At 31.9% G+C, this 13,740-nt stretch overlaps 1 protein-coding gene across 2 annotated transcripts; it reads right to left on the bottom strand.

Annotated features, from left to right (window-relative positions):
* Nucleotides 1–121: 121 nt before the first annotated feature.
* LOC105337765 (ADP-ribosyl-[dinitrogen reductase] glycohydrolase) lies at nt 122–12,105 on the bottom strand. 2 transcript variants are annotated; one of them, XM_011442657.4, is made up of 9 exons: nt 11,951–12,105; nt 11,038–11,148; nt 4,896–5,045; nt 4,408–4,551; nt 2,926–3,080; nt 2,424–2,577; nt 1,545–1,703; nt 1,191–1,321; nt 122–499 (listed from the first exon to the last, which is right to left on the bottom strand). In XM_011442657.4, the coding sequence occupies exons 1-9, from the start codon at nt 11,966–11,968 to the stop codon at nt 421–423; spliced, it is 1,101 nt and encodes a 366-aa protein (XP_011440959.2). In that variant the 5' UTR covers nt 11,969–12,105; the 3' UTR covers nt 122–420. The 2 variants fall into 2 exon arrangements, with proteins under 2 accessions (XP_011440959.2, XP_034338760.1); XM_034482869.2 differs by having other exon boundaries at nt 11,956–12,067.
* Between the last annotated feature and the right edge of the window lie 1,635 nt (nt 12,106–13,740).

Raw genomic sequence — 13,740 nt, 5'->3', positions numbered from 1 at the left:
TGTACCTATCCAGAGAAATAAAGTACCCTATATGCAATATTCTGTAAAAAAAAAAAAAACAGAAAACAAAACAAAAAAAAACAATTAAGTTCAACAGGTAGACTTTTTTTTCTTTATATAAATTAATTATTAAAAATCAAAATCCAAGTAATATGAAATTCTCTGATATATGTACAACTGATATTCAAAACAACAACTTCCTATTTTGAAAACTGTAGGAGGAGTTATCCGTACAATAAGGATACCCTTTTGGCAGCCGCTTGCCCGCCTGACATTTTCACAATTTCAATAACCAAACTTTCGGAAAACCCGGTTAGAAAGGAGGATAAGTTAAGGTGAACTTCAAATAACATTAAAGTTCATATATTTGAATATCTGAATTAGTGGGGGGGTTTTTTCATTGTGTCCATTTAACATTTGTCACACTGTTTCTGATGGCCCTGGATTTGGACCTGCATCCTTGCTTTCTACTTCCTCTCCATTTGTCATTCTGAGGTACCTGTAATTTTTCAAAAGAAGGTTTATGAACAAACTGTGCAAAGTTGACATTTTCTGTGATTTTTTAATGTATTTATATTAAATATTGAAAGGCATATAAATGAATATATCCTTTAGTTAAAAAGTGGATATGCCTGCAAACTCATTAGCATATTAACTTGGTTCATTGTTAGAAATAATCTAATTTTGCAATTTTGTTGAATGATCTACCTAAACTTTATGAGTTCACTTCCTAGACACAAAAAACTATACTTTTCAGATATTTGTTAGCTGATCTTTGCCAAGTTATACCTATCATAATAAACCTAACAAATCCTTGTCTTTTAATCTTTAGAACTTAATGGAATTTCCTAGATTGAAACATTTATGAAGTATTGATCTTATCACCACCCATCCTTCATTTAGATATCTGCTGATTTAGGCCAAAATTTAAGATATATAAGTTTGATGTACTCCAACCCAAATTTTTTCAAAGTGGGTAGGTTGGTAGCTCTTTTAACAAATTCAATACTAATTGATACAAAAATATAATCGAAACGTTTTTTCTTAAATAACATGGACAATCAATTTTAAAAAAAATCAAATTCAAAAAGCTGAAAACTATTTTGGGAGGGGGCAATTTAAAGATTTTTTTTCTTCAAAATATCAATAGATACAATGAAAACCTTTCTGCACCAGATATCACAAATTACCTAGATATCTGTTGGTCTAACCACTCTTTGTGCAACAAACCGTCCTTCCACGATGCAGGGATAGCATCTAATCCTAGTTTACATCCCAGCAATGCTCCTGCCACACATGCATTTGTATCTGCATCCCCGCCCTGTAAAAAAAAACCCCACAAACATTGTTACCCAGATATCAACATATTTCTACACACATACACTGTACATATATAAGAAATGTATCCAAGACATATTTTTATCAATCTAAACTATTTCTTTTAAAGAATCATTTATCGAACTATTTTTTTATCCACAAACTTCCTGCAGTAAATGGTCAGGAAACGGTTGTCATCATTCTTTACTTATGACGTGTTCTTGTACCTGCATTACAATTTTGGTGATGGCTTTTCGGAAATCATTCTGTTTCAATCCCCAGAATCCACATCCCATTGACTTGAATGTGTAGCCAATCTTTCCAGGTTCAGAAAGCTTTAGTTGTTTTATGTCTTTACACTTTAAATACGTTAACAACTCTTTCTTCTAAAACAAAAAAATCACTGACTGTAAAACTTTGATGTTACATTCTCTGTCAATTACATGTATGTCATACAAATATTCCACTTGCCAATTTAATTCATTTTGATAAACAGTGATTTCAGTAAAGAGGTATAGCCTGGGACTTATGACTAGCTCGAATTACCCAATTACCCGGTATTTTCTTATGTCAATTCATTGATCTGTGACTGATAACATGACAAAGGTGGTACGAGACATCTATCAATACCAATATGGATTAAAATAAACATTAAATTAATTATAACTAAAATACTTTTATCGGTTTAGAATTTTCAAATTTTTCAATACTGAAGTAACTAATATATACGTTTTAAACATTTTTGGAAAAACAAAAATTTTAAAATCTCTAGGGGGATTCGAACTCATGACTAACAGATTAATTTGTAGTGATCCATCTAGCCAACTGTGTCAAGGTGGTAGGTAACAATTTTGGAAAAGAAATTTTGTTTATAAAATTACATTTGATTTTATTGTTTATTTCGAAAATAACACGTCACAACATAGAGGTGTCCCATACCACCTTAAAGTCTACTTCTAATAAAAAAGAAATACGAGAGGTTTACATTCCTCTCCAAAGAACTATCTCTCCCCACCCCTTCCCCAGTCCAAAATTTAATAATTAACACCAATTTTATCTTGGGCTCAATAAACGCTAACAATCATTCCAAAAAAAGCCAGACTTACTTGTTTCTCAATTTCTATGTATTTAACAGCAATGTCATACGTGTCCTTGATAATTTGGTCAACCTTGTAGTGGCCTGTCCTGTCCACATGTTTTTCATTTCTTTGTAACATCATTGCTATTGCAACGGACACAGCCACAGCTGAGGCCTGACATCTGCAAATGGAAAAAAGATTTCAAATGTTGATCATGTTTAACTTTATAAACATATTTCTATGGATTAGAGAATTTATAAATGGGCTCAAAATTGGCTAATACTGTCCAAGTATGAGTCTTTGATAATTCTTTTCATTAAAGTTATAAAACGTTTCTGTACATGGACCTTCTAATATAAAGAGATACAACTTTCATTTGGATCGAAGACAATTAATTCCTTCTAAAACATTCTAGTTAAAACGAAATTTCTGTGGAATTTTGAGCACCCAAGTATGCTTAAACTGTAGTCATACTCTAATTTTTTAAAAAGAAAATTATAATCAACAAAGTAAAATTTCAGTCACAGACCTGTGATCATGGTGTGTTACTCTGGCTATGTCAGAAGCATTTTTGGCCACTTCCTCCAAGTCCTGGAACCTGTGGGTGCCAACAACAGAGGTTCTCATGACCCCGCCGTTAGGGGCGATGTTACACTGACCTAATCTCCACACAAGTTCAGCACACTGAAAATTAAAAAATCTATTCGTTTGAAACCGTGTGTACATGCAATTTTTGCATAGAAAAATATTCAATGACAACAAAATGTTAATGAAAAAAAACCACCATGTTGCTTGCTAAAATAATACATGATTATTCAATCTTTTTAAATATACGTAGATTGATAACTAAAACTATATTATTATACTTTCATGTTAAATACCGAAATCTGATTGGTTTAGCCGCAGTTGATAATCCGTTCTATTACCCTCAGCGTTAGCAACACATTTAGCAACGGGTAACACAACGAATTGTTACATGCGCGTAAATTATGCATGTACGGTTCGCCGTAGAATTTACGTCATTTCTATATAAAAGCAGTAAAAAATTCTCTAAAATTAAGACATTCAGTATTTAAGCATTATATTATATTTACGTTTTTAAACATTTATTTCCTTCTCGCAAATATGATTTGTTTATAAAAAGCTCTGACTTATTGACCCCTTCACGATAACTGCGGTACTGCTCTCTTGCAGGGCAAAATGATATACTTTGCCGAAATTTCAGTAGGTAGATAATTAAATGACGTAAATGAAACAATTGACGTTACGTCATATTTCACCAAACCATGTCATTTTGCCCTGCAAAAGAGCAGTACCGCAGTTACCGTGAAGGGGTTAATTCAACGAGTAATGCGAAATTAATGGAAGAGCCATTGGAACAGCCGAATTATGCTGACAAAAATAGTGCACAGCGTTTTAAATTCTAATAACACAATTTCATTTTTCTTTCTATGATTTAATGAATTTTCTTTTGATACACTAAGAAATTAATTAATTGAATTCATTTAACCGTCAAAATATGTTTACATCAATGAAATATTAATCAGCGTAAGTATAATATCAGGTCGTGATCCGGTTTGGAGTCGCGAGAAGAGTCAGTTCATGTTCTTCGAGAAATACTGAAGGAATACTGAATGTATTCCTACGCACCAGATTTGGTGATTGGGTCTTCTGTGTTATGCGTAAATATCACTCAAATCAACCAATGCAATTTAATAGAGGGAAAGAAAGTAAATGTAAATATAATAAAATAAATAGTATTTATCTATATAGGCTAGTGTCATATACTACGCAGATTTGAATATGACATTCTCATCTAAATTTAATGGTATATCGCGCTCTCGGTCATGCATAAAAATACCAAATATTGGATATTTCCAATATGCATTATATAGAACATCCTCATTTATTCTTTCCTTCCTATTTTTACTATCCCAATGTCCCGCAATCTCTCTCAGACCTTATAAATACCAAATGAAGGCTAAAGTGTCTGAAATAGTACTGTACATACTGCATATGGGTCATCCTCATAGTTTTTTTGCCGAAGAACAGTAGCTGTAGTTCTACCAAGCCCTAATCCCCCAAAGTCCCCCAGCTCTGGAATACCATGTTTCATCCAGTTCTTGATCCTACGAGCAATATCTTTATAGTCTACCTGCAAACAATTGATGCAGATTCATACTTTACTAATTTACAAACAAAAATCTCATCTTAAAGGATCATCAAACAAGGACAGAATCAATAGCATCAAATACAATGTGTTGTGTTGTTGTTATATTCGAGGAGACACTGACAACAGAATTGAGAAGAATTTGATGAAGCTTTAACTTTTCTGTTGTTGTCAAAAGACAGACAACAGAGTCAGGAGAATTTGTTCAAAGCTTCAGTTTTTCTGTTTCAACTGAGATAAGAGTACTTAATTGTGACACTAAAATACCAGGTTATTTATCAAATCAAGTCAAAGTGAGCTCATCGAATAATTAGTATAAGACAACATACCTTCCCTTTGTTATCAGTGATAGACATAAGAATCATCAGCATTTGGTCAGAATCATCGGTCCAGTCTCCCTCCTTCCATCCATTCCTGTGAGAATCACACACAATGGCTTTATGTTTGTATTCCAAATTCATCTTTACTTTCTCATAATACTGTAAAATAAAATACCCGAAACACGTTCTCATAACTTTTTATTCATTTTGTAACAATTTTGTTATTATTCTAACTTTTTAAAATTAATGTTATGTTGGAGATAATGTGGTGTAGTTAATTAACGACAGGCTGTATCAGATCCAACGGCAACATTTCTTGCTCAGGTACTCAAGTGGAACAAAAGATTATTCAAATTTAGAACTCACTGATATCATACTAATATTTGATTTTATCAAGGACTTAAAAACGCTGTTTACGAAGCTTATTAAGAAGTTGGAAACGTCCATGAATGCAAACCTCGAGTCTCTAGGGGAAAAGATATCAAATGTAAGCACGAAATTGTCAGAAGTAGAGAAAGCCCTAGATGACCAGAACCTGAGAATCACTGACCTCGAACAGATGAAGTCTGAGAAAATAGGGCCACAAGAGGAAAAAATTACAGAGTTGGAGAATCAAGTAGAAGAGCTGCAAAGATATATAGACCAACAAGAAAATCGTTCGAGGAAATATAACTTGCTGTTCTATGGCCTACCCAAAGTGGATAAAGAAGATACAACTGAAGTTGTCCTCAATTGTCTGGAGTCAACTCTTGGGGTTTCGGAAGCCAAGGATATCATAATACAGAATTCGCATAGGATTCCAAAGAACCCATCTAATACGTATAAACCGAGTGTGCCGGAGGCAATCATTGTGAAATTCGCAAAAATGGCAGACCGAAACCTGATCCTCCATCTCGCCAGGGTTACAACTCTTCCGAAAGGTATGGCAATTCGGACAGACCTCGTAAATCACCTGAAAAAAAAACGTAGCGAGCTAGCCAGCAAAGCATACAAACTGAGGAGGGAAAAAAACTTGAAGACTCGGATCATAGAAACAAAAGATGATGTAATTCTCCAGTGCCGTAGAAAGAGTGAAGACAAATGGATCCCCTACCAAGGATGACTGAGTATAGTTAACATAGTGATAGATCATTATTATTAATGAGTCCTACAGGTACATATAGTTACATAGTATAGTTAACATAGTGATAGACCATTATTATTAATGAGTCCTACAGGTAGCCTTATTAGCCTATTTTCCGTATATATGTAACACAAGAGGTTTTTTGTGGCTATACAAAGCTTATTATAAACCTACCTCACATTCTTGTTTGAAACTTTTCAATTTTTTTTTGTTTTTTGTTTTTTGTTTTGGTGTAAGTAGATGCACAACCCGGAAGCTTTTGGTTTTTTAAGCATGAATGTTGTGTGTGTATATGTAGCATGTTCAAACACAAACTTAACAACTTTATATTATGTCATATTTTAGTATAACGTCTGTAAACTGCAGGGGGCTAAATGATAGTAAGAAAAGAAAGGATGTTTTTAATTACCTTAGAGATTTAAAATCTTCCATTTATTGTCTCCAAGATACCCATTGTACAGAGAATGAAAAGAGTTCAGTATATGCCCAGTGGGGACATGATATTTTGATGAGTGCAGGTAGAACAGATGCTAGAGGAACACTAATACTTATGAACAATAATGTAGAAGTTAAAATATCTTCAACAAAATCTGATTCCAATGGAAACTTTATTATTACCAATATGTTAGTAGATAATAAATATAATATAACTTTGGTTAATTTATATGGACCAAATAGAGATGATCAAGATTTTTACTCAAATGTTGGAAATATTATAGAAGAATTTGGTAACGAATTTGTTATTTTATGTGGAGACTGGAATGTAGTTCAAGATTTTATGTTAGATTGCCATAATTATGTCAAAGAAAACAACCCCAAAAATAGGATAGAAATACAAAATCTTAAAAATAAATTCAATCTTGTAGACCCCTGGACAGTAAATAACCCAACTTCAAAAAAATTTACCTGGACTCGTCGAAATCCCACAAAACAAGCTCGATTAGACTATTTTCTCATATCTGAAGAGTTAATGTCAATTTTAGGAAATGTTAAGATTATTCCAGGTTATAGAACAGATCACTCAATAATTAATATTGAATTTAAGATTAATGACTTCGAACGAGGTAGAGGATTCTGGAGATTCAATAACTCTTTGTTAAGAGACAAAGAATATATATTGAAAATCAAAGAAATTATTAATGACACAGTTTTTGAATATACAAGGCCTCCGTACGTGCCAGGGCCTGATGCGGAATTATATATCCGCAAAGATTTATTCTTAGATGTATTGCTAATGAAAATCAGAAGCTTATCCATATATTATTCATCACTTAAAGCTAAAGAAAGAAAAGATAAGAAAAAAGATTCTATCATTCAGATTAAAGCTCTACAAGAAATGTATGACATGTGCCCTTCACAACTTTATTCAGATTTATTAAATGAACTTCAAACAGAGTTGGAAGATATAAGAAAATATGAACTTAATGGACTACTAATAAGAAGTCATTGCATATGGATAGAGGAAGGAGAAAAACCTACTAAATATTTTGCTGCACTTGAAAAAAGAAACTATATAAATAAAAACATATCTAGGCTAATAAATGACCAAGGAGTAGAGATCAATAATCAAAATGAAATCTTACATGAAGTAAAAAAATTTTATAAGTCATTGTATGAGAATAAAGATCATTTACTTGAGGAGGTAAATCTTCAAGAAGTAATTATGGAAAAGGATGTAAAAAAAGTTACAGAAACTATGAGAAATAAATTAGAATTAGAAATAACTAAAAAGGAAATATTAGAGGCATTAAAACTATTTAAAAATGATAAATCACCAGGAACAGATGGATTTACAGCAGAATTTTTTAAATTTTTTTGGTCTGATATTGGATCTTATATATTTAATTCCTTTAAATGTAGTCTTGATTCTGGTATCCTTTCTCACTCACAAACACAAGGAATCATTTCAATCCTACCAAAAGGACAAAAACCCAGAGAATATCTTAAAAATTGGAGGCCAATTTCACTTCTTAATGTAACCTATAAGTTATTATCAAGTGTCCTGGCTAGCCGTATGAAGCCCATTCTTGTTGACATAATCCACGAAAATCAAAAAGGTTTTTTAGCAGGGAGATATATCGGGGAGAATTCCAGACTACTTTATGATATTATACATTACTGCAATGAAACTAATACCCCAGGTCTAATTCTCATACTTGATTTTGAAAAGGCATTTGACTCAGTCTCTTGGAAATTTATTTCTAAAGTTTTAACATTTTTTAATTTTGGTGAGAATTTCCAAAATGCAATAAGAACTTTATTTAATAATGCAAAACTTTGTGTGATACAAAATGGTATATTTTCAGAATTTTTTAATATGGGCAGGGGGTGTAGACAAGGGGACCCAATATCACCATATATCTTTATACTTTGTGCGGAAATAATGGGCCTTATGATAAGAAACAACATATTAATTGAAGGGATTAGTGTAATGAACAAAGAATATAAATTACTACAATACGCAGATGACACAGTGTTATTATTAAAAGGTTCGAAAAATTCAATTAAGACAGCACTTTCTTTAGTTAATGAATATGCAAAATACTCAGGACTAAAACCTAATTATGATAAAACTAAGTGTGTAAAAATAGGACCCTTATCAAACAAATCAAATGAATATTTCAAGGATTTTGAAAAAGTTAACTGGTCTCAGGAACCATTTACAGTTTTAGGCATTACTTATTGTGTAAACTTAGATAATACATATATGTACGAGTTAAACTTTAAACCAAAAATCAATGAAATGAAACTATCAATAAGCGCATGGTCTAGAAGAATGCTATCTACAGCAGGACGTATCACAGTAATTAAAAATTTGATTCTTCCAAAAATTACGCATCTCTTAATAAGTCTTCCTAATCCTCCAAGAAAACATATAAAGGAAATTGAAACAATTTTTTATAATTACATATGGAATTCAAAAACATCAAGAGTAGCCAAAAGTAGCATTATTCAAAGTTATGAAAAGGGTGGGCTAAGAATGATATGTCTTGACTCTTTTTGCAAAAGCTTGAAAATCACCTGGATACGCAGATTTTTTAATGATGCTTGTCAGTCAAGTTGGAAAGACTTGATAATAAGTACTTTTCCAAATATTTTAAATATGACAATTGTTGGAAGACAAATACTATATCAACTGTCAAAAACTTGTAAAAATCTATTTTGGAAAGATGTTTTTTTGTCATTTTTTGAACTTAGAAAATGTACTGACAGTGAATTATCTATTTTAAGCCCGATATGGTTTAATGAGTCTATATGTATTAATAACAAATATGTCTTTTATAAGCAATGGTTTTTAAAAGGTGTACATCAAATACTACATTTTTTCAACAATGATGGTACAATAATGAAATACGAACAATTCTGTAACCAATATGATATTAAACCTCCGTTTACACATTTTTTAGGAATTGTAGATTGTATTAAAAAGTTACGGTTAAACTATGATACAGAAATTATTCTTCAAAATAGTCCATATTATCCAGAATTTTTACGGATAATTAGGAAAAATAAACAAGGCTCAAGAGACTTTTATGATATTTTTATTGATGAGAAATGGAATAAACCAAAATCAGAATTGAAATGGGAAAAGGAACTAGACATGAATGTAAATAACATATGGTGGAAAAGACAAAACTTATTATTTTTCAAAATAACTAACGACGTACAATTAAGATGGTTTCAATACAGGATTGTACATCGAATTATTGCGACTAATACTTATTTATGTAAGATAGGAATAGTTGAATCAGAGTTATGTACATTTTGTAGATGTAATGCAGAAACTATTTGTCATCTTTTTTGGGAATGTGAATATGTGAGTGAAATCTGGGATAATTTACTAGTTTGGATGAAAGACGAATTTGAATTAGATATACCATTGAACAAAATAGATGTTATATTTGGTAGATACTACAAATATTATAACATTTTCAATATAATAATATGTATTGTAAAGAGACATATATATAGAAAAAGGAGTAGAAAAGAATTACCCTCCTTTACTGGAATCAAACGTGAAATACTTTATTATTACAAATGTGAAAAATTTATTTACACGAAAAATTGTGAATTAGAGAAATTTCATGTAAGATGGGCGAGGTTGTCCTTTAATAATGATTGTTGATTTTAAGCCTTTTGCCCCTATGATCTTAGATATTACAAAGTAATTTATTTTTGTTTACTGTAAAATGCTGATTTTTTGTACTTGATTATGATGTAGAGTAATGTGCATATACATGCAACTGAATGAGTGGGTGTATGAATGATGTTATTTGTAAAAACACCCCGTTTCAAAATTTTTTTCAGTATATATAATGTTAACTTATAGACTCCAAGGCTCCCCAACCTCGGCTATAAGAATACTCTTACATGTTCTGGGGTAATAAAAACAGTTATAAAAAAAAAAAAAAAAAAAAAAAATAAAAATATTTGATTTTAACAATATGTAAACAATAGTTCCCAAGAAGTTGACAAGTTTGGTCGTTTCCTCTCAAACTAAAACAAAATATATAAAAATTATTCGTCTTGAGAATTTGACAGATTTTGCCTGCGGTCATAGTTTGAAAAAAATTATTTATGCAATTTAGGCCATTGGAACAAATATGATGGTGAAAGAGATCCCTCTTAAACTAATTATCACAGTCAGAATCGTCAACTTTAATAGACAAATGTGGAGTGTTTGACCCAAGAACGCTTTGTGTCAAATTGGTTGAAAATAGCTCTGAGGTTATTAAACAGACTGTAAAAAGTAAATGGACACCATTTGGGCTTGTGTGAGTGAAAATCAACATGCCTTATTATTTTGTATATACTTTTTCATTTCCTGTTTGTTATTTGTCTATGCTATAAAAAGAGGGAGATGGGATGATCGAAATCTAGATAAAGGGGCCGTAAGTAGCCATTGTCAAAGAAAAAAATAAAAGATGAAATTGACTCTCAATACGGAAATAAATTAAGTACATGTAATACTGTACACAGGGAAATATTTGTTTGCAAGTGTAAGTATAATAAAGATGTTGAACATACAGTTTTAGCTTCCTCCTTGGTCAGAAATTCTGTCAACAGTCCAATAGCGTCACCTATACACTGTCCATAAAGAACAGCTTTAATCTGATTTTGTTCTTCTTGGCTCAAAACCTACAAAGTTTATTTACACAGATTTATTGGCAATCTACGGAATAAGTGGCTCAAAAAACTATAATATTATATTGATAGCTAGTCCGTTTAGGATATAATATACAATTCCATTTGAGGCACTTTTTAAAAAATTTTTTTTAGCAGAGCTCATTGCCTAGGCCCAGTTATCTGTATTTCAAAATTTGATTTAAATTTTTTCAGAGATGGATCCCTCAGTTTATTTAAATTCTTTGGGATTAATCTGATAAATTATACTGGCATATGACCAGTTCTCACCTTGAACCAATTCTCGCCAGTGCATTGTTACATCATTTTACGTTTAAAAAAATAATTTTACGCATTGATAAAATGACGTAATGATGCACTGTCTTAAAATTGCTCTTGGCGAATATTGGTCGTATGCCGGCCAGTCATAAGGCCTACTGTGCATACGACCAATTCTCGCCAAGACCATTTCTCGCCAGTGCATTGTTATGTAATTTTATCGACACTTAAAATTTTACATAAAATTAATTATGATTTTAAAATGACTTAACAATGCACTAGCAAAAAATGGTCCCTGGGGAGAAGTGGTCACACGCCAGTATATAAAAACTTACTTACCAAAAGCTGTTACATTAAAATATGCATTAATGGGAATTAAGAAACAAAATATTTTTGGCATATCAAAAGTGTATTTTATTTTGGGTATAACTTAACGTTATATCCCAAACGAAGAGCTATTATAACCCGGCCGTTTTGAAGATTGGTCCCAACTTTCAATGAGAGAGAGAGAGAGAGAGAGAGGAGCTAACAGACTTACCACACCTGAAGAAGACATTGTCGTTACTGATGTTTAATCGGCCTATGGTTTATAAGTAACTTAATCTATGCAAGCTTAAAATAACTTACGACAGAAGTTATTTTTGGCGTCAAGCATATCACCTTGATGTCATTTAAAAACAATAGTCGAACTCGATAGACTTATGTGATACTTCTAAGAAATCGGAACATATAACTACGATGCGTCCCTACCATTTTACATCTTTTTAAAAAGTATTCCAATAACCCATTCATATTTATTTAGAACAAATTGTTCATCAAACATCGTCGTAACCCACGGGTTTTCTATCTAATTCAATTGAATTAATTATCATCATAATTGGAACTTTTTTTAAATCTTGACCATTGTAACCTAATCTTGGATCATTCAACCATACCCATCATAAGTTATCCTTTTTCTCCTTCAGGGTGTGTCAGATGAAGCTAAACATGTCAGCAAAGAATATGAGAAGTGTCTGGCTGACATGATAAATTATGATCACCGCATTCGTGGAGGAGCTGTGGGCAGGGTTGAGTAGTGTGGCAAGAAGCAGGGACTACCAGTGGGTAAGCTTGATCAGATCCATACAGTATTTATCAAAGAAATCTTATTCGGCCAAAAAAGTGTTATTGTTTTAGTTTTCAAGCCATACGTTTCTAAATGTAATATGGTAGGCAGGTATTTTATTTTCATTGAAAAATATGCCAAGGAGAAGTGTAACTCAATATTTTAACTCAAAATTGATAATTGGGTTATTCCTTTTCAATATGGCAATAAAATTAATCAATGTGGAAGCTATTGGAATTTTAATTGTCTTCGTTGTGTATAATATATGAGTAAAATAGCCTCTTTGTTTAGTCTAGCTCTTCTGTTGTTCTAAAAAAATTGATTTAATTATTCTTAACTGAAAGATTGTAATGTTGGTTAAAAGTGTGTATATCTCTGGATTTCAGAGACACCTTAAAGATGTTTCTCTTCATGTCTGTTTGATTACTATTTACAGCACAAAAGATGGCCATCTGTTGACACCAATATGATGGTGAAAGTGAAACTAGTGATGAATGGTGGAAAATCTGTGGAACAGATCTCTGTCAAACTGAAGGACTGGGGTTGTCTAAGTGCAGACGAACTCCTGAAACTTCGTAAAAAGAAGGCAAAATTTAATCGCAGTGTTGGAGATTCCTTTGTAGGGTTCCAGTGGAGCCAGAATGAGTTCCTACAACATGTGTTAGACTTCTCAGTGCCAAGTCATGAACAACAGAATCAGGATTTTCAGGAAGAAAGGGGAGAGAACTGAGGAGAAATTAGTTTGAGCCATTCAATTTGTTCATTGATCATAAATTTGACTTTGTACAAACCCTGTTTCTGTCATTCAGAAATTATATTCTTTTTTGTGGGAGTAATTTTGAAAAATCAACATGGACATGTAGATACAGGTCGAATGGTAAAAATGTTTACAAAAGCTTCTTTACAAGAACCATGTGCAATGAGATAGTTGGTAATAAAATCACCCTATTGTTTTGTCAAACCAATATATTCTATTTTCTGGGACAGATAATTACAAGTATACCAAAGGCACCTGACATATATTTTCTTATAATGAAAAATATACCCCCGTCCCTCCTACTTAATATTACATACATATATTGCGCATTATAGGGTCAAGAGTATATTTTTCATTAAAAAAAATAAATACAAGTAATGTTGGGTACATGTATCTTTGATCTATAGAAGTTTAACAGTATGTACAAGTCAAAAAATAATACTTTTATGAACATCTTTTATTTCAA

The sequence above is a fragment of the Magallana gigas genome, chromosome 3, assembly GCF_963853765.1.
Source record: "Magallana gigas chromosome 3, xbMagGiga1.1, whole genome shotgun sequence".
Taxonomy (NCBI): Eukaryota; Metazoa; Mollusca; class Bivalvia; order Ostreida; family Ostreidae; genus Magallana; species Magallana gigas.
Note: the sequence above shows the minus strand (reverse complement) of the source record. Positions and strands in the feature narration are given on the sequence as shown.

Excerpts from the sequence above, each read along its gene's own strand:
- LOC105337765 (XM_011442657.4), bottom strand. Across the intron at positions 2,578-2,925 it reads GTAACACACCATGATCACAG|ATGTCAGGCCTCAGCTGTGG; the intron begins GTCTGTGACTGA and ends TTCCATTTGCAG. Across the intron at positions 1,322-1,544 it reads TCACCAAAATTGTAATGCAG|GGCGGGGATGCAGATACAAA; the intron begins GTACAAGAACAC and ends TTTTTTTTACAG.